Source organism: Euphorbia lathyris, chromosome 7 (assembly GCF_963576675.1).
Source record: "Euphorbia lathyris chromosome 7, ddEupLath1.1, whole genome shotgun sequence".
NCBI lineage: Eukaryota > Viridiplantae > Streptophyta > Magnoliopsida > Malpighiales > Euphorbiaceae > Euphorbia > Euphorbia lathyris.
The window spans coordinates 78,290,684-78,312,236 of NC_088916.1; the positions used below are offsets into that span (position 1 = coordinate 78,290,684).

The window sequence follows — 21,553 nt, forward strand, 5'->3', positions numbered from 1 at the left end:
AAAACTATAGGATGGTGCAATTTGAAACTGACGCCAAAACGGTTATAGGCACCATCTACTCTTCTGAAACTGATCTTTTTGAGTTCGGGTCAATTATCCAAGATTGTAAGCATATTCTGTCAGTTTATCCTACTTTTAAAGTTTCATTTATTCCTCGCCTAGCGAACGGTGCTATCTGTTGAAACACCTTTCCACAAGATTTTGATTTGACAAAATTATTTAAGTTAATCTCATGATTAAGACAATTAAATTTAAATGCTTTGGTTTAATTGTACTAATGTGTTTGTTCAATGTTGAGTATATTGACTAACGAGAACAGGAACTAAAAGTAAGACAGAACGAAGTCATCATAAGCCACAGAAACTGAGTGAAATACAAACTCAGCATTACAAAAGAAAAGTCTTCTTCAGAATAGCGATTAAAGGCGAAGCCGGCCGAAGAAGTTGAGTAGAATGTAACTCAGCATAGATAAAGAAAAAGATTGAAGGCAATGCCGAACAATCAAGTTGAGTGTTCGACAGGACAGCGCCAATGATCCGTTAACTAAAAGACAAACGCCCGACACAGGTCTGCAACAATTCAGAAGCCTCAGAATTACACCAAGAGACCTTTTCGAGACGCATGGATCAACTGGTGTTTGGCAAGAAGACAAACCTAGCGCTAGAAGACGAAACCTGACGGTAGAAGACGAAACCGGCAAGCCTGACGCCTGCTAAATTCAGACGACAGGATTGGCCTGCAAATTCTGAATGCTGACCTATCAATGACGAAAGAAGACCGTTTGAATTCAACGGATATGTCCGAATTCAAATCATTGGAGCTTCAGATTTTGCTATAAAAGGACAAGTTCATCACTTGGATCTTTTGCCGAATTACAAAAAGAAAAAAGACAAGCAAGATCTTCACTAAGTTAAAAGATCCAAAAGAGAAGCTGTCTGAGTAGAAAAAGCAAGTTTCTTACACCCAATTCCAATCATTGTGTAAAAGTCTATAGTGAATTTGTATTCATCTAAAGTGTTCGTCATTTAGAGAGAACAATCTTGTATCAACTGTAAAGGTTAGAAGAGTGAAGCCGAGTACTCGGTTTTAGTACTCAGCGGTAGAGAAAATCCGAGTGTTCGGTTATAACGCTTAGTAGGATTGAGTAGACGAATATAGGATGGTACTCTTGCATACTCAATTGCTTTGTAAACGGTTTGTGCTCTACCTTTAAAGAGCTCAGTAGTGGATTGAAAAAGCCCGGAGGGATTCTGGGGACTGGACGTAGGCGGTGAGGCCGAACCAGGATAAGTCTGTTGAGTAATCTCTAACCATTCTCTTGATATATATATATATATATATATATGTTCGTGTTGCTTGCTTAAACTACTCAGTATACAATCTGTAAAAGCCGACGCTGAGTAATCAGAGTGCTGAGTTGGAAACTGACCCAAGTGTTATTTCCCAACTCATAAGTGAAACAGTTCTAGTCAGCTTCTCACTAAAGCTGTCTTACATCGTGCTCAGCCTTGCTGATCTGAAACTGAGTAAAGTTATTTAAAGGATTAAATTTAGTCAGCATAATTAAACGAAAAAGTTACATTAGTTCCTAACCCCCCCTTGGAACTAATCCTATAACATTACACGGGACCAACACTACCCATTTGGTAGCAAGGCAAGCCCGTTTCAATGCTAGCGACTTCGTTTTGACTGTAACACTATATTGACTGTCGAACATTATATTTGAGGATGCACATTCTACTGTTTAATGAAATTTCGATTGGAAGTTAAAAAAAAAGCCCACGGATAATTTTTTTTTAGCATTTAGCAGAAAAAAGGGCTCTCTTAATGTGAGTCCTTGTCAAATGTTGACCTTGCATATGCCTACCTACGAGCCTAATTATTAGATTATGCTTTGATTTGAATTGTTTTCATAATTATTTATTGTTATCTTGATCAAATTATACACTATTATTTCAGTTGGGTTATATTTTGGTTTTATATGTTATTCGGTTTAGTATCGGTGTGAATTATTTTGATAATTTTCGTATTCAATTTTTTCGGTTCGGTTCGGTTTTGAACCGATACACACATCTACTTATATAAAAAATATCGAATAGAATAATATTTTTCTCATTAATGATTTTCTGGATTGGTCATGACAATTTATGACCCCCTATGTGAAATAAGAGATAAAAGCTCATTTAATAAAAAAAAAATTACGTAAAAAGTTAAAATATATTCCAACAAATGATAAACAAAAAAGTATTTCATTAATAATTATACGGTACATATTATTACGTTCACCAAATACCTTTATTTATCCAAAATAAAAAAAAGATATTTCACAATTTTTTTTAATTAACTCTCAATCTATATTCAAAAAATCAATTTGATCTCTTTGAGTCTAAAATATCAATTATTTGGATCATTTAAAACTTAAATGTTATTAATATAGGTATAATGTTTGTTTACCCCATGAATTTATAGACCTAATAATTTGTTTGGACTTCCTCAAGCCTTGGATTTTAGACTCGCGCACTCCTAACGTAGGTAGCCGACCCTGATTATTATGGTTACTTCAAGTCTTTATATACAAAACAAGAAAAAGGAGAGTGAACCGAACAAAATGAGGGAAAATAACAGAACCAAGAGGAGAGAGAAAGTTAGTCGCTAAATAACTTGATTTAGAGAAATTATACATTTCACGGAAGAATCTGATCTGTTGTACTACAACCAATAAGACATTTGTTTAATAATTAAGATAAATAATTTAGGGTTAATTTTTTAAAAAATCTCCGTAGTTTCACGTTTTTGTAGCTCGATATCTGTAGTTTTTTTTACTCTAAAATAAACTTTGTGGTTTGCACCGTTAGCAGAATTACGATAAAACCCTTAACTCCGTTAAGAGGGAGGTATTTTGGAAAAAAATTATTATTTTTTGACTTTATAACTTTAAAAAGTCCGTCAATATTAAAACAACTTCTTCTCCGTGCTTTGTGAAATTTGTAGTTAAATGAATTATAAATCAATTTTTCAGTCAAATAATAATTATAGTTTAGTTAATTTGTAAAGTCAGACATGTATTTTGGGTAATTTATAAAGTGAGTCTTTTTAATTGATCCAAATCGCTCCTTTTTTTGGGATAATAGTTTTATGGAATGATTGAATTTGTAAACTGCACAAAACACAGATCCCTATTTTGTAAACTTTGAAACGATATGAATTGTCTTTATGAATCGGTCTAACCACAAAGTTTATTTTTATATTTTTCCTTATTAAAAACATATACAAAGATTAAATAACACTACACTACACCTAAAAAATAAAGAGTATCTATATTGGTCCAAATTTGATTCTTTCATCAATCTAGATACTCTCCTAAGAATCCGAGGAGTTAAAGTTAGTAGTAAAGAGGAAGATGAGGATATTCATTGTTGGAAGTTTACTAACAACGATGCTTATTCTTGTAAATCTGCTTTTGAGGCCTTTAATCAAAGTTTGGATGATCCTCCTTCGAACCTTTGGAAGATTGTTTGGGACTTGAAAGTTCCTTACCGGATTAGGAGCTTCCTGTGGCTTGGTGTGAAGAATAGGCTGCTTACAAATGTTGATAGGAAAAGACGTCATTTGGTGGATTCTGATGCTTGTAGTAGATGTAGAGCTCATGCGGAAACTTTGTGCCATGTTCTTAGGGATTGCGCGAAGAGTAAGGATGTGTGGAGGAAAGTTCTCCCTGTCCAGTTTCACTCTGCCTTCTTTACCTATTCGGTTCATGATTGGTTTAGTGAGGGGGTTAGAGGGAATCTGTTGGCTGAGCTGGAGCATGGTGCGGTCCTTTTTGCTGTTGTCTGCCACCAGATTTGGAATTGGAGGAATGCGGAGGTTTTTGGAGAAGGTGTTGTTGTTAATCCTAATATGCTTGCTTTCTTTACTAAAAAAGTTAATACAATCATTGAAAGCTTCAAGGTTGACAATATAGCTAGCTCCATCCAGAGGACTGTTGTTCATCTCATTGGCTGGAGTAGACCTGGAGAGGGGATGGTTAAGTTGAATACTGATGGTTCTTGTCTTAAAAACGGCAGAATAGCTGCTGGAGGTGTGTTAAGAGATGTTGGGGGGTGCTTGGTTGTCTGGTTTTGCTCAGAAACTGGGTTTGGTCTCTTCTTTTATTGCAGAGCTCTGGGGGATTCTTTCTGGGCTTAGGCTCGCTAATAATCTGGGTTTAAAAAGAGTGCTTGTGGAGTCTGACAACCTGGAGGCTGTCAAGATGATTTCTGACAATAAGTCTCTGTGCTTAGGAAGCCAAAATTTAGTTAAAGAGATTAGAAGGGTTTGCTCCTCTTTCGACTCTATTAACTTCTGCCATGTTTTCATGGAGCAGAATCGGGTGGCTGACCGGCTTGCTGCTGAGGGTCATGAGAGGTTGTTGGGCATCTCAACTTTCTCTTCTCCTCCAGACTTCCTGTTTTCTTTGCTTTCGGAGGATAATGTGGGGGTTAGCTTTCCTAGGCTAATTCCGGGCTAGTTTTGTTTTGGTGTGTTGTTTGTTTTTCCTTCTTTTCCTACCAAAAAATAAAATAAAAAATAAATAACATTTAAACCAAAAATAAATAATATTAAACTAACATTAAATTAAATTTTTTTTTACCTTGTGTCATCTTTGACGCAAGATTTTGCAGCTCAAATGAGCTGCAAAATCAAGGGCACTCTATATTTAGAGTGTCCTTAGAGATAATTTAACTGTTAAATAGAACAAAAGTTAAAGAATTTATATGTATTATTTGAAAATATGATGACTAAATAATGCGTTAGACAATAATATAAACACTAATAAACAGGGCCGATCCTGAGATTCTGGAGGCCTAGGGGCGAAATAGCAAATGAGGGCCCTCAACTAAAAAATAAAGTAAAAAGAATCAATTATATATTAAACAAAATTACTTAAGAATGACACTTTTTTTTATTACGCTTAGCAAGAGAATTAATAAAAACATTCATATAAAAAACATTTTATTTCATATTAAATACTCAGGTGCTCATACAAAACATTATCTATGAGCATTTCTAGATGCAGAATCACTAAAAATAATATCTATATCAATATGCTCTATCATATTTCTCTCAATACATAAAATTGGTAAACCATTTAACATTTCTTGTGACGTTAATGATCTCCAATAGTTTTTCAATAATTTTAACTTCGAAAAAAATTCTTTCAACAGATATATCGGTCAGCGACATAGTTAGAAGGATTCGTAAAACAATTGAAATATCAGGATAACAATCTGTTGTTTTGACAAACTTGAGAATTTCAAATACTTAAATCAATAATTTTATTCTTTATTCTTTCTGTATTATGACATTTGTTTATTCTTTTAATAAATTTGGTTAGGGGCTTTTTTGGGTTTGAGACGGGGGTGCCAACATAACTGGGATCTTCGCCGTTTGCCATTCCTCGTTAACCAAACTTTAATCAAAAAAATTTGCAATACTTTCATTTCTGAAAAAAAATATCACATTCATCAATATGCGAAAAATTATTATAAGAAAATATAGTTATAAATTTGTGTTTTGTGATTGTTTAAGCCTAAAAATTATATTTACTATCGTTGCATCTTTTGAGATTTTAATTTCTATAATTTTTTTAATAATTTTTTTTATTTTTGGGGCCCCTTCTTCCTTGTGTTTAGACGTGTGTTGCAGTTTGTTTAGGACTAAGATTATTTCTCTAACTGTTGCATTTTAAGATTTAATTTCTATATTATTTTATTTTATTTTGAAAAAATATTATTTTTGGGCCCCTGCATCCTTTGGGCCCTGGGCAGGCGCCCCTCCCGCCCATGTCCAGGGACGGCCCTGCTAATAAATTATTTACCCTAATAATTAATAAACAAACTTTTATAAAAAAAGTCCCATTATTTATGATAATAAAAATATCCGCTATTTTCTTTTCGGCTTAATAAATCATGCGCACCTTGAATTTGTCCCAAAACGTCAACCGACCCCTGAACTTTAAAAATATTATATTGATTCCATATACTTGCTTAAAGTAATCAACTGGCTCCATGAAAGGTGCCTATTAGTCCCCTGAACTTTCTTAAAGTAATATATTATCATCCTAAACTTGTTTAAACTGCACACATTTCAACTTTTCTAAAATATCTCTGGTATGTAGAATGGTGATGCTAGCAAGTGTATTAGGTCGGGTGTAGCAAAAGTAAGCCAAGTATCGTATTCCTTAGGGATTGAGAGTGAAATTAAGTGATCTATCACCTTAAACAACTAGTTGACTTATATTAAGAGATGGTTTTGAAATTCCTAAGCATGAATAGTAAGTTTGCATAGAACAGTTGGTTGAATATAGATTGGTAATTAAGACATAAGTCCAATACATACTTAGAACATGTGAGCATGTTAGATTATACCTCTCATCATAAGAATGTTGTTAAGTTTAATGGTTCATGTCTCTTCCATTGAAGTCACTATGGTGTGGTCTCCTTTTTTCCAAAGATTCTCTTACTCATAACTAAGTCTCCTTGAGTTACAAACATTCAAGCATTAAGTATAAGGAATAATTTTACAAGTAAAACCTTGATACACAGTTATATTCGTCACCATCCACAACCGTATAAGTAAGAAGGCAAATCCATGCAATAAGAGTACTCTTGTATCATTTCACCACATTAATATATAGATTGATTAGACCTATGCAATAAATACTCCTTTAAACAACCATATAAGATAACATTATTCATTAAATAGAGATAATAATACTTACAACCACCAGTCTAGGTTGTCTGAACTTGCTAATGGGACTACTCACTCATGGTCATGTGTGAACGGTCAAAGACATTCAACACAATCGCTTTCCTAAAGTAGAAGCTTCTGAATCATAATAAAAGCTGGAGGTAGAAGACAATGAATGTCTCACCAACCAGAAACTATTCTATTTATACCGAATCACAAAAAGCTCCTAGGTCAAAAAGGATAAAAGCGTAAAACAACTATTCACCTAAGATCTAAATATATCTTAACCATTAGATACAAAAGTTAATCATTACAAAATAGAAAGTTGCTACCAGTTATAGTCCATTTATTTCTTCGTCTTCTCTCTCTCCGAAGATCCGCGTCTAAAACGTCAACCCGCCAAAGGAGTCTGGATGCAATAGCATGTTCGACCCTTACACACAACTGTTCGCTTGGATTCTTCTCAAATGTTATTTCAAGCTTCTTTGCATTTTGAATAGGTGCAAATTTCTTCATGTATAGAGCTTTTCCATCTCTCTTTACTCTGTCACATGGAATTTAGGAGGTTAACTATTCACTTTAGTCGGTGTTCATATACTTTATTAGATCTCTTTATCCGTCTGAATTGTATCTATTCTCTATTTTTTATTTATTTATGCATTTTGTAGATTTAGTAAGAGCGGAAACAATTTATTTTGTCAGTGGATCAATAGATCTACGTGATTGCAACAAAATAAAAGATACAGATCCGAATGATGGAAGAGCCTAAACGATGAAGATTCTATTGCAATTGCTTTTATACGGATTTGGATTTCCAAGAAGTATATGTTTTATTGTTTTTTTTGTGTGTGTGTTTTCTACATTTTATGTTTTTTTTTTTACTTTTTATACATTCTATGGTTTTTTTTTACTTTGTATAGTCGTTTTCGTCCCTTCGTAGATAGGAATGAGCAAAATTGAACCGAAAATAAAAAACTGAAAAAACCGAACCAAATCGTAATTCGGTTTGGTCCTGTTTTTATTTTTCAACCATTTCGGTTTTTAATCTGTTCGGTTTGGTTCGGTCCAAAACCAAAAAAAAATGAACTGATATAATGTTTTAATTTTCGAGTTTTTTTCCGTGTTACTTCCGCCTCCTTATTCTTATATTTTCATAAACCTGTATATTTGTATCGTAAGCGAACACAAAACTTACATGGTTCTATTCCTTGGATCTTCTGCCTCCCTATTCTTCCAATTATATTTGCATTGTAAACTTATATGTAAACCTGTATGTTTCAATTTATTTTGTGTTGTATATTTATCCTTTATACTTATATAATCTAATATATTATTTTGTTGGACTAATTGCTATTTTTTTCATCTTGTAAGTTCAAATTCAAACTTTGTCAATTAAAGTCTGTTTTGATTTGGTTATATCTATTATTTTTTTTTTAAACAGGTTATATATATATATATATATAAATGCTACTAGTGGGAGTCAAACTTAGCACTTCTATTGTTTAATATTTGACGCATGCACTTATTAATATCGATTAAATATGCATAATTGCCTCAATATATATATATATATATATATATATATATATATATATATATATCTTTAACAAATGTTAAGTATGATTTAAGTTTGTAAAAAAACCTATATACATAATATAAGTTTTATTGTGGGATTGTTATTTATGTTTGGTTATCAAACTATATTTAAATATTGGCCTAATACACACATAACCCCCTAAACTTGTCCAAACGTTGCAATTGCCCCCTCCAACTTTCAATTGTAACAACTTACCCCTTAAACTTTTCCAATTGTAAAATATAACCTCAAATTGGGAATTTTTTTACCCCGTACTTGAAGCAACCGTAAAAACGTTTCTCCGGATTCGTATCACGCAAAATATCTGATTATCACACTCCACGAGCGTTGCAACTTTTGTATTTCACGTGTTTCTTCAATTGCAGTCCATGTCAGCAATTTGGGGTTATGTTTTACAATTGGACAAGTTTGAGGAGTAAGTTGTTACAATTGAAAGTTCGAGGGGGCAGTTGCAACGTTTGGACAAGTTCAGAGGGTTATTTATGTATTAGGCCTTAAATATTTTGATTGAATGAATTTAGCAAGTTTATAGTTTTGTATACATATACTCATAATAGTATATTTCCAATTAAAAATCTCATACTTAACATTATAATAAACAAATGAAACTGAAAAAACAAATTGATGCAGTCTTGTTTGGTTCTAATATGAACCAAACTGAATTAAAATTCGATTTGGTTCGGTTTAGAAAAATTAAGGTTATTTGAAGATGAAGAACCATGCTTTCATAAAAACAGAAAGATAAAGAGGGGAAGAAGAGATAGGATGATGAAGAATTTCTTGATGATTCGCACAATATAAAGGAATGGGAAGATGAAACGATAGACGGGAAGGAGAGATGAAACTGATAGACAGGAAGGAGGGAAAGATGAAAGGTTTAGGGTATTTTGGAAAAGTTACAAATATATAATCTAGATAGATAATGTTTTGAGTAATTGATCTAAACATGTAAATACCAAATTTTATAATTTTCCCAAAAATAAATCTAAATTTTTACATAATGAGGAGGTCCATATCAAATTTCCAAATATATTTTTGTTGGTCCAAATTAGAATTAATACCTTTAATTATTTTCTATTCCAGACCAAGTTCAGACATAGGTCCAATCAGGGACGAATTTAGGAGAAACAGAGGTGCTTAAGCATTCACTGGTCACCGGAAAATGTTAAAATCTTGTTGGAAACTACATATATGTACGGGATTTTGATTTTTTTATTATGCAAAAACACCTAAAATTATTATTATTTTTTATAAAATTCTATAGATCATTTTATTAGATGAAACAATACAAATACAACAAGAAAATAAAAGCAATAAAACTCTGCAGATATACATGAAAGGAAAAACAGACTATAAAAGCAATAAAAATAAAACAAAAAACATATAAATCATGTCCTTCTCATAAGTTGAATCCCCTAGAAAAACCGTTGCAGTTCATTCTTCAATATTTAGTCTCTTTCGGACGTTCGGATTTTAATCATTTCTTTATTTGCAAACACGCAGATCTATAGATCTACAAACAAGATGAACTTTTCAGTTCTTGCTAAGCCCGAAAAAAGTAAAAATGAAAGTATAACTAAAAGATGTAGATCTAACGGAAAAGGAACTTCAATAAGGAATATAGATTTCAAACAACAAAAAAATACAAAAATGAAATTAAAAACTAAAATTAAAGCATAGAAATAAAAAAAATAAAGAAAAAAAAGAGAGAAATGAACAAAGTGTTGAGGGTTGGGGAAGTAGTCGTGGCAGAAGGAAAGAGGAGAGAATAGAGAACTTCTCCATCTAAAACTGTTTTATCGATTCCTACAAATATTAATTTAACATCCATAAGTCACAAGAGATCACCATAAAATTATCAACGAATACGGGATCCATCACTAATTCACATTTTAGAGTTCATTCTATTCTAAAAGGTCACGAATGAAGAAAAAGCCTACAACACAAACTGTCCGAATGCACATTCTAGGGGCAAAAGGGTCTTTTCACATTAGTAGAGACTTGTAAATAAATATTTTTTTATATTCTCTCTTCATTATGTAAAATATATCTTTCTATACTCTAATCGTCTAATTTTATTATCGGAATGTATCCAAGAAATCCATTCCAATGCCGGTCCCGAACAGTTAGGTATTAATTTTAATATAAATATTATTAAAAATTATAATAATTTAATATGTACCTAAAAAATAAATCATACGAAATTATCCATATTAATTAGGCCTAATACACCATCGGCTCCCTGAACTTATCCAAAATAGTAGATTGACTCTCTGAATTTTGCAAGTGTCTCACCAGCTCCCTAAACTTGCTTATTTCGTATCACCAGCTCTCTAAACTTGTCCATAAAAGTAGATTAGCTTCCTGAACTTTGCAAGTGTCTCACGAACTCCCAAACTTCTTTATTCTGTAACAACTAAATACAAAAACCATAATATTAACTCTCGATCCTCATCCATTCAATCTCTCAAACCTGCAACACTAACTCTTATAATAGGTTGAAAGATTGGAGAAGCGAAAAAATTACCTCTTGAATAGATGAAGACGTATTTTTAGAATTTAGGTTTAATAAGTTTTTGTATTTAGTTGTTATAGAATAAGCAAGTTTAGTGAGTTGGTGAGACACTTGCAAAGTTCAGGGAGCTAATCTATTTTTATGGACAAGTTTAGGGAGCTGGTGATACGAAATAAGCAAGTTTAGGAAGCTGGTGAGACATTTGCAAAGTTCAAAGAGGCAATCTACTATTTTGGATAACTTCAAGGAGCTAGTAATGTATTAGGCCTGTTAATTACTCCCTCCATTCTTTTTTATATGTCGTTTAAGGTTTTTCATCAAGACCAATGCAATATTAATAAGACTATTAAAATGACTAATGTACCCCTAATACTTTTCTCCTGGATCTCTACTTTCTATGCAAAATTTCTCTCTCTTATTAATTTTTATGACTTAATTAAAATAATTTGCATTAATAATTATATCTCTCTCTTACAATAAATAGGGGCAAATTAGAGAAAGTATTGTAAAAAGTACATTGATAATACAAAACGACATATAAAAATGAACAAATTCAAAAGTTCAAAACGTCATATAATAAAAAACGGAGGGAGTACTATTTTAACTATAATTTTTTCAATCATTTGAAGATTAAAAATGATCTACAGGTTTATTTAGAAAAAGGGTGTACAAGAAAGCATGCCATCAACTGCCCAACTTTGAAGAGAGGAGAAAATAAGAGAGGGTTGACCTTTGACCTCACGTGATACTATGTCCGTTCCTTGAAAATAATCCCGTCCCGTTTCTGCCACTTGCGGAATTAGCTTTGGAGAAGGTAATATTGTAATTAAAAGAAAAGAATGAGTGGGAATTAGTCATTGCACAATCCGGCCTTAAAATAATACAAAAGTACAGCTATTGCGAACATAATAATTGCAAAACAAGAATAACCACACTCTACAGAGAGTGTTGAACTACAAACGCGACAAAAGGACAGAGACGTGGAAAACACGCGCAGGGAAAGCGTGTGGGGTTAAAGCTAGTAAAGAGGATTGATATGTGTATATAATTCATGTCCGTATTATGATACCGACTTTTTTAATTTTTTTTCTTTCATTTCATTGTTTATTTATTTATTTATTTTATTTTTGTAGCTTTTTGCTTTCTCTTCCCTCCCAAACATCTCTATCTCTATATCTCCTTCTCTAACCTAATCGCCTCTCAAACTCAAAAAAAAATTCTGAATTGAAGAGAAGATCTAAGTATAGTTTAGAGGTTTGGTTTCGATCGAAGATCAGAATTCGATTCATATATAGACGATCGGAAGAAGAAGAAGAAGAGAAGCTTAGTTGAAGATGACTCCAGCGAATTTGGCGGGGCAGTTCGGCGACACAACTTACACCAAAGTTTTTGTTGGGGGATTGGCTTGGGAGACGCAAAAGGACACTATGAAGAATTATTTTGAACAGTTTGGTGAGATCCTTGAGGCCGTCGTCATCACTGATAAGGCTACTGGAAGATCCAAGGGCTATGGTTTTGTATGTTTTCTTTTTGTTCTTCTTCTTCTTCCTCATTAATTCTCTATCACCTACTTTTATAGAGATCTTCAATCGATTCTGAAGAAAAAACAAACAAACAGTATTTTAGTTTGGAATAATTTGCTTTTTCTAGGTAACTTTTCGGGATCCGGAAGCCGCCATGAGAGCATGTGTTGATGCTGCTCCTGTTATTGACGGAAGAAGGGCTAATTGTAACCTTGCTTCTTTAGGTGTTCAGAGATCCAAACCGTCAACTCCCAAGCATGGTATACTTATCACTTTTTTTCTATTTTTATTTTCTTATAAATATCTGTTACATATCAAATTTACTTTAACTATATATATGTATTCAGATCCGGATAAAGTTTTATACATGATACGGATCTTCAATATTGATGATCATGCATTTTTTTCTTCTTTCAATTCATGAAGCTAGGCCCGCATATAGTACTGTTGATTTTACACATATTTGTTGCAAACTGTGACTCTCCATTTGCAGCATTAAATTAATTTACATTTTACATGAAACTGAGGAGTAACTGCAAGAATTTGATTGGGGTCCAAAAAATATTCCATTTGTGAACAAATGCATGTATTCCGCATAACTGTCAAGTCAAAATCCATGGCATGAATATTCTTCAGAGCAAGGAAACTTCTATTCTTTCTTATCCGGAGTACTATAGCTCCAAAAATATAAAACTAGGTAGCTGTTAAGGGAATTATATATCAGTACTGTTCGTGAGTATCTAAATGTAATGTATATATTTAGAAAACATGAATTAATACCAGCTATCTACTTTTTTTTGAAGAGAATACCAGCTATCTACTTAATATTCGATTTTTATTCTGCCTTGTTGAACCGTCACGTTTACAGCTAGATTGTTATTATTATTATCTTATGTGATTTTCTGTTAGAGAAAAAGGAAATTAATAGTTGTAAAGTTGAAACGTGACAGGAGGAGCAGGCAGGAACTTTAGGGTAATGAACTCTTTTCAGACGGGGTTTGGAAGTGGAGTGGGAACAGCTTTTCCATCCATCCCTCATTATGCCATCCAACAAGGGATACCATATAATGTTTATGGGTATGCTTTTTTCATTTTTTTCATTTATATATATTTTGTTACATCACGCGGATGCTACATGCACATGCACATGCACTGCCAACTCATATATGGGACACTCACTCGACCCATTGAACTAGGGTTGTCGAGCACGCTCATCCATATCTAAGAGACACTTTTATCATATATGCATCTCCTTCTTCTTCTCTCTCTAGCTACTACCCTTCACTTATACTAGTCCTTCCATCATCATATTCAAGCCTGCTGTTTGCACAATTAAGCATGATCATATGCACATGAATACATTTTGGGCCTACACAAAGTTTTGTTGAACATAGGCACATGACATATACACACCTCTTTTCACATAGCTAAGACCTAAAATAATGTTTTATTGTAATCTTCAACGCACCCTCTGTCACGTGTCACGGGAATGTCCACATCTTATAATCTATTGAAATTTAATCAATAAATAGGATTGCTAGGCATCTAGCCCTCGATCACTTAATCAAAAGGCACTAAGGCACTAATATTACGTCAAAGAACCAATGTGTTATAATTTAATCAACAAATGAGATAGAGATTCGATCTCTCAACTACTTAATCTAAAAGACCCGTATACCATGTTAAATAATCAATTAAACCAAGTGTTTAAACTTATAGTTAACTTCTAAGAATAATTTTTTATTATAATTTTTGAGACTCTTTAATTCTTCCGAACCTAGAACATGTTTGTGTGTATATATATTGATGGGTCTCTTAGTGTCTTATTTTGCAAGTTACAGCAGCATACTAGCTTTCCCTTTTCCACTTTAATTAATGTTTCTCTTACATATATATATGATACATTTCCATTTCAGGTACTCTCCATACTCGCCAGACTACACCTACCCGACGGTTTGTACATATTTCTCCTTTCCTTTTTCTTTTTCCACGCTTCTACTTAGGATGCGTTTTCAATCTTACTTTTTGATTAGCATACAATGATGACTTTTTTTCACCTTTCCATCACTATTATTTACATTCTCTTTCTTTGCTTCTTCTCAATTCATAAGATTCTCCATCATATTATTGTTAGTATTTTTATGCGGTGCCAAATGTCACGAGATTAGCTATACATAAATTGACATACAATATACACTGTTAAAAATAGATGAAAAGCCAAATCAGACATGGATCGATAGCCCATACACCTTGGGTAATTTAAAAATGTAACAGAAATTATTTTGCTAGACTCTATTAATTATTTCTTCACACCCCATATTTTGAAAAAGTTAGGATCAGCTGTAATATGTATAATTGAATAGTGCACATGCAGTGAATGATTGACTGTAACTATATATGTGTTTAATAAGCTACGAGAACCCACCCAGCTGGGATGACTGTCTTCTTTAACTGGAAGTTGAAGAAAGGCTTTATTTATGATTAAATTTATTATTTGCCTTGTAAATTGAAGAAGAAGACAGATAATGCCAAGTGGTGAAAGTGATTTTTACAGCTGGTGGTCTTCTTTGACTTTAAAAAAGAAAAAAAAATCCTAAATAACTAATGGTCGGTGTGTGGTCCATGCTCCGTCAGGCCCACTTACCCAGTTTCTGAATTTCGTAGAATTGTGGCAGCTAATTAAAAAGAATGAAGAAACCAATTACTATAATTCTTTTAAGACTTTGACCAATTATATTGAAATTTTAGGTGTCTCCATTTGATCTAAACATTTGATTCCTTTCTTTCTTTTCTTTTTTTATCCCTAAACAGCATTTTTTTCCGAAATAATTAAGTTAGAATTAATATTTTGGTTGTTGGATACTTGCATGTCATTATTTTTTGAGCTGCTTGTTATTAAATCATACATAAATTTCCAACTGAAATAAACAAATTTCGTCCAGAGCTACTACAACATGTATGGTGGACAGTACCCAATGTATGGAAGTGGGGCTGGAGGGATAATGTCGACGGCGACGGCCACCGGTGGAACAGCTGCTTTTTACCCGTATCTCCAAATCGGAGAAGGGAATAATGGAGGAGCAGGAGCCACTGCCTACACTAGTTCAGGGCAGCACAACTATGGTGTTCAGTACCCACACCATCTTTTTCACTATTCAACCGGAGGCTATCCCCACCATTACGGTGCACCCATGTCTCTCGCACCAACTGCCGCCGTACAATCAGGTAGCTATATATGACTTAATTATAACTAAATTAACATGGTAACTAATGTTAAACAATTTATTACTCCTTATAATGTTAACGGCTTAAAGCACTTTTTGGCCCTTGACCTATCCAAAATTTGTGTATTTTGCCCCTGATCTATTATTTGAACACATTTGGCCCCTGACCTATCAAATTAGATAAAATTCAATCCATATTGAATGGAAAATTAACTTTGTTAGAAAATTAACAGCAGTCACCAATACAAAAACGACACATGACACATAAATAAAATTAATTTTCAACTAGAGATGACAGTAGTAACTATTTTACACAGTAAAAAAAATCCTAAAAACTTTTCTAGTGTTCTGATAGAGTGAAAATTAATTTTATTTATGTGTCATGTGTCATTTTTGTATTGATTACTATCGTTAATTTTCTAACACAGTTAATTTTTCATTCAATATGGGTTAGATTTTATCTAATTTGATAGGTTATGGGCTAAATATGACCAAATAATATGTCAGAGGCCAAATGCACATATTTTGGATAGGTTAGGAGCCAAAAAGTGCTTTAAGCCTAATTTTAACCTATTATACTATTAAAAAAAACTTTTTAGTAATTACAAAGTTTTCTTTAGTAAAAAAATTCTTTTTAATTTTTAGATTTAATCAACATATTTATAAATAAAATGTTTATTTATATAGTAATATACATAAAAAAAATTCATACTTTCAAATATTAATAAATAAAAAACCTACTACATTTTCTTAAAAAAATCTATTATTATTTAACATATATATATTTTTAAATTAATATTAAATGTTATTATGAATCTTGAAAATGCTACAAAATCATTTTTATTTGTTTTATAAATAAACTTTATTAGAATTGGAAAGTTCACATTTATAATTTTATATATTTCTACTTCTAATTTTATAATTTTTGAAATATTCTTTCTTCATTTTCTTAGTAAAACAAATTCTACATTGCTAAATTAAATTTATATAATAACATATAAATTAATAAATCAATTACTATACATTGAAGAGATGAAAGAGATTGTAATCATGTGCGAAAGAATAAAACAAAAAAAAAAAGAAAAATAAATGCTTTTTTAATGAGAAAAACAAATGTTATTATTATAAAATATAACAAAAAGTAATTTTGTCAATTTAAATTTACTTTAGTCTAATTTGATTATTTTCATTGAAAATAATTATTAAAATTTTTACAGAAATAAAAACTTATGAAGTATATAATTACTTTTAAAAATAAGACGAGCTAATATAATACGTAAGTACTGATAAAAATTGTCTACCCTCCTCTAGTAAACCCCTCTTTCTCCTAAATTTCTCTCTACCAAAAAACAAATTGTTTACTCTTAAATTAATATATATGCATGGAATGAAAGGAGTACTAATATCTTTTTGACAGTGTGTTTTGCTGTGCCACAGGCTTGAGCATGGCTCTACCAATTCCACATAGCTAGAGACCATCGAAATCTAGCTGGACTTGTCGTCATCTGCTTCTTTTGAGGTCCAAACAACACCTTTGGCCTAACCATGGTTCTCTGTTTCTGACTCAGACCCCCCATCGGGGTCAAATCAACTCCAAAAAATGGAGTACTCATGCATCTTTTTTCCTGCATCCCCTCTTGAAAGAATGAAAACAAAGCTTCTTCTTGAAGAGAACCAAATCATGTGTATGCATGCATGTTTTCACCCAACTATAGGTTGGAAGTAAGTTTAGCCCTGGAAAAGGCTAATTCAGTTAAAACATAATATATAACCATTTTAATTGTAAAATTTTAGCCTACGGAAGGCTATAATAACAAACTGAAAATGGTTTTGCAAAAATTGTATATTATTTTCAACATCACAAATATAGCAATCAAGCTCTTCATTTTCAAAAACCAGCTTTTAAACATGGCTAATCATGGAGACTATATATTAGCTTTAGATTATTAGACATAGAGACAGTTTTAGCAAAATCTCAGTTTTTGTAGAACCAGCATTTTTTTTTTTTTTAAATTTCCATGTTTTGAAAATGTGTTGTTTTAATCCTACTTTTAAATCCTAAATTAGTTTCCCTCTGGACAGGGAAGAAATTATTTAAAAAATTTCTTTTCTGTAAATTGATGGTGTCTAAACCAAGGGAGTTTAGCCACTTTTAGCAGAGGTTCATAGAACTAGTATTTATTAATTGCATCCTAGAATAGATCCTCCATAAATGGATATGTGGAGGTAGTAGCTATAGCTCATCATGCATACAACTCTAGGGAGGTATTTTGATTCCCTTGAGTTGAGTTCTTCTTTAGTTAACATATCAACCATGGTTAGGACTTAGGTCGTATCATTCCTCGACAATCTTTCAATCTCTGTAATTTCTATGATCAAGATACTTTTTTTTTTTTTTTGAAATATGTACTTGTAATTCTATGTTTTGTATTGTAATTAGAATGCTACTCAATTAGGACAACATTAATATTCATCCTCTAACCACGGTGGTTGAGAATGATTATGCTACTTCCTAGCTACTACTATCATTTAATTTCAGACTCATATGACTTTAATTTCCATGAAGCCTTTGTCCTTGCAACATTAACAAGCCACATCAAACATATGATTAAAAGACTAGGTTTTTATTTAAAAAAAAAAAAAGACTAGGTTTATGTGTTTCTTTTGATTTTTTTATATATATATATATGTATATCTTTGCATAAAGTACATATTTCACAAGTATTTATGTGTTTCTTTTGATTTTTTTTTCTTTGCGTTTTGCTTACTTCGGCTTTCTTGGAATGTGTCTAAGGTGGAGAAGTTCTACCAAGGAAATAGATCTAACCAATGAAAATAAGATGCATAAAATTGCATACTTATCATTTTTCATTGATCATAGTAAAATATCTTCAAAGATGTGTTTGATAAAACTAAAAATAAGTACTAAAATTTTAAGTGTTAAATATTATAAATGTATGAAGTATTAGATGGTGTAATTGTTTGATAAAATATTAAAAATAAATATTGGATTTAAAAATATTAGTTGATAATAATCAACTTAAAATTTGAAGTAAAATATTTTGACTTATCATATAAAGTGATTTTTTTAACTTAACTGAAAATTTTAAGTGCTTGTTTCCACCGTAATTTTATTTTTTGTAGTCGGGTTAGGATATTTGGGTCAAGCTTGGGGCACGAGTAATTAAATGGTATTTCTGTAATTTTTGTAATTTCATTTCCATAATTTTCATAACTAGAAATTATTATTTTATGTAAAATAAAAAGAAAATGAAAGGAAGTGGAGGAGTTGAGAAGAACCTACAAAATTATAGGAGATGATGGATGAAAGTTAAAGAAAGTGGGAAAGTGGACGTTAACTATACGTGCATTATCCAACAACTTCCCAGGAGTAGTTATTCTCACAGGTTGTAAATACAAGACATGCCCATCAATTTCAATCTCCAACCAAGCAATTCTTTTTCGCGAAAATATATTGACATCATAAAGGACATGTATGAAGATGCATGTATAAGTGTACGTACCAGTGTTGGGAAGACTGAAGAGTTCCCTATTACGATTGGAGTGTATTATTCTGCACTAAGTCCATTTCTTTTTGCCATCGTTATGGATGAACTAACGAGTTCACTTCAAGATGGTATACCATGGTGCATGTTGTTTGCAGATGATATTGTGTTGGTTGATGAGACGAAGGAAGGCGTGGTGAGGAAGTTGGAACTATGGAGACAAACTTTAGAATCTAGAGGCTTTAAGTTGAGCCGAAGTAAGATAGAATATTTGGAGTGTAAGTTTAGCGGCGATAGGAGTAGGGAGGCAGGGACAATCACCCTAGATGGGAGAGTTGTTCAAGCATCAGATTGCTTCCGGTATTTAGGATCTATTATCCAAACGGATGGAGAAGTAGATGGAGATGTTGCTTATAGGATTAAATCGGGGTGCGCGAAGTGGAAGAGTGCTACGAGTTTCTTTTGTGACCCATGCCTAATAGATTGAAGGAAAAATTCTACCGCACAGCAATCAGACCAGCATTGTTATATGGTACGGAGTGTTGGACAGTAAAACACTGTCACATTCATAAGATGTCAGTGGCAGAGATGAGTATGTTGAGATGGATGTGTGGTCATACGAGAAAGGATCGGGTGAGTAATGAAATAATTAGGACAAAAGTAGGGGTTACAGCTATTGAGAATAAAATGAGGAAAAACCGACTAAGGTGGTTTGGCCATGTAAGACGAAGAGCGCTTGATGTGCCGGTTAGGAGGACTGAAGAGTGGAAAATGGATGTAGTGGTGAGGGGTAGGGGAAGACCTAAGCAAACTTGGAGGAGGGTGATCGAGAGTGATATGAGTTTATTGGGATTGAGGAAAATATGGTAGTGGATAGGACAGAGTGGAGGGAGAGAATTTGTGTCGCTGACACGACTTGATTTCACGGTTTTATATGATGGTTCATGTTAGCCGACCCCAAATCATTTCGGGACTAAGGCTTTGTTGTTGTTGATAAACCAACCAAGCAATTCTACAATCAAACAACATACTCAATAGTGTCAAAAGAAATTCAGATCCTAACAATCTTGAGTTTCTTTAGTTATCTTTAGCATGGATCTGAGTTAAGCTCTACTTCAACACTCATATTTTTCTATAAGTCATTTGCTCTTAAAACTCAATCGAAACTTCTTACACATTTTCAATACAAGTCTTTATCTTTTACATTTATTGTCTTCTTTTAATCAAATCTCATGTTAAGGTGGAATTAAGCATTACACTATACTTATCATTACTTATTATTATTATTAGAATCATTATTATTTTTATAAGCTTTTTATTTGAATTATTGCTATTTTTAAATGATTATATTATTATTTCAGTTTTGGTAGAATTCAGTTCAATTCAGTTTTTTTCATCCAAAAAGAACAGAGCCTTACACAAAATATTGTGGTCCCCTACACCCGTAAAAGTGCTTTACACATTCAACAGATTATTAAACCTTGCGGTGTAAAGTGTGTGCATCACTCATAGCCTCATACTGTTGGTATATCTTGTTATAGGATCTTTGATATTATCCTAAAACTTGTCCACATGTCATAGTAAAAAAGCTGTAATATTATTCTTTTAGGATACCATAATATTTGCATTGGTTACTTAAGAGTCGCATTCATCATCCCTAGTTGATGATAATAAGCTAAATACCTAGAAAAGAATTATAGTTTTATCCAATTATGGAGGAATAAGGTTGAAATGGTGTGTGTTTTCTTGTGTTGTGATGAGTTTTTCACTTTATTATTCATTCTTATGAACATACACCATTTATTCATTCATATCATTCCTATAAACTTTTCTGTATCCATATAGAGTACGACTTTGTATCTAACGTAGTGTTTACATCATTCATTCACTATTTATTAGACGTATTCAATACATTATCATACCTCTCGTATAACATCATATAGTACATCATTTCTTCATTATTCATTAGACATATCCAATACGTTGTTATACCATCTGTATACTATCATATATGTACACCATTTATTAACTACTCATTAGATGTATTTGATACATCATTATGTCGTATGTATACCATCGTATACGTGCCTCATTCATTATTCATTAGATGTACTTGATATGTTGTTATACCGTCCGTATACCATCATATACATACATTATTCATTCATTATTCATTAGACATATGTAATACATTGTTATACTATCAATATACCATCGCATACATACTCATTCACTATTCATTATACATATACCATGTGTGTATATAATCGTATACATACATCACACATTCACCATTTGTTATAAGTATCTAATACATCGCCATACCGCTCATATACTATAGTATACGTATGTCTTTCATTCATTATTCATTAAACGTACGTGATAAGTTGTTATCCCATATATATACCATCGTTTATATACATCATTCATTGATTCTTTTGATGCATCCAATACATTTT

The 21,553-nt window shown here is 32.3% G+C and overlaps 1 protein-coding gene across 2 annotated transcripts; it reads left to right on the forward strand.

The window, feature by feature from the left end:
* The first annotated feature begins 11,964 nt into the window (after nt 1–11,964).
* On the forward strand, nt 11,965–18,153 carry LOC136235494 (uncharacterized). 2 transcript variants are annotated; one of them, XM_066025202.1, is made up of 6 exons: nt 11,965–12,358; nt 12,492–12,624; nt 13,315–13,441; nt 14,281–14,317; nt 15,307–15,589; nt 17,006–18,153. In XM_066025202.1, exons 1-6 carry the CDS (start codon nt 12,176–12,178, stop codon nt 17,029–17,031), a joined length of 789 nt encoding a protein of 262 aa, XP_065881274.1. In that variant the 5' UTR covers nt 11,965–12,175; the 3' UTR covers nt 17,032–18,153. The 2 variants fall into 2 exon arrangements, with proteins under 2 accessions (XP_065881274.1, XP_065881273.1); XM_066025201.1 differs by having other exon boundaries at nt 17,026–18,153.
* Nucleotides 18,154–21,553: the final 3,400 nt, after the last annotated feature.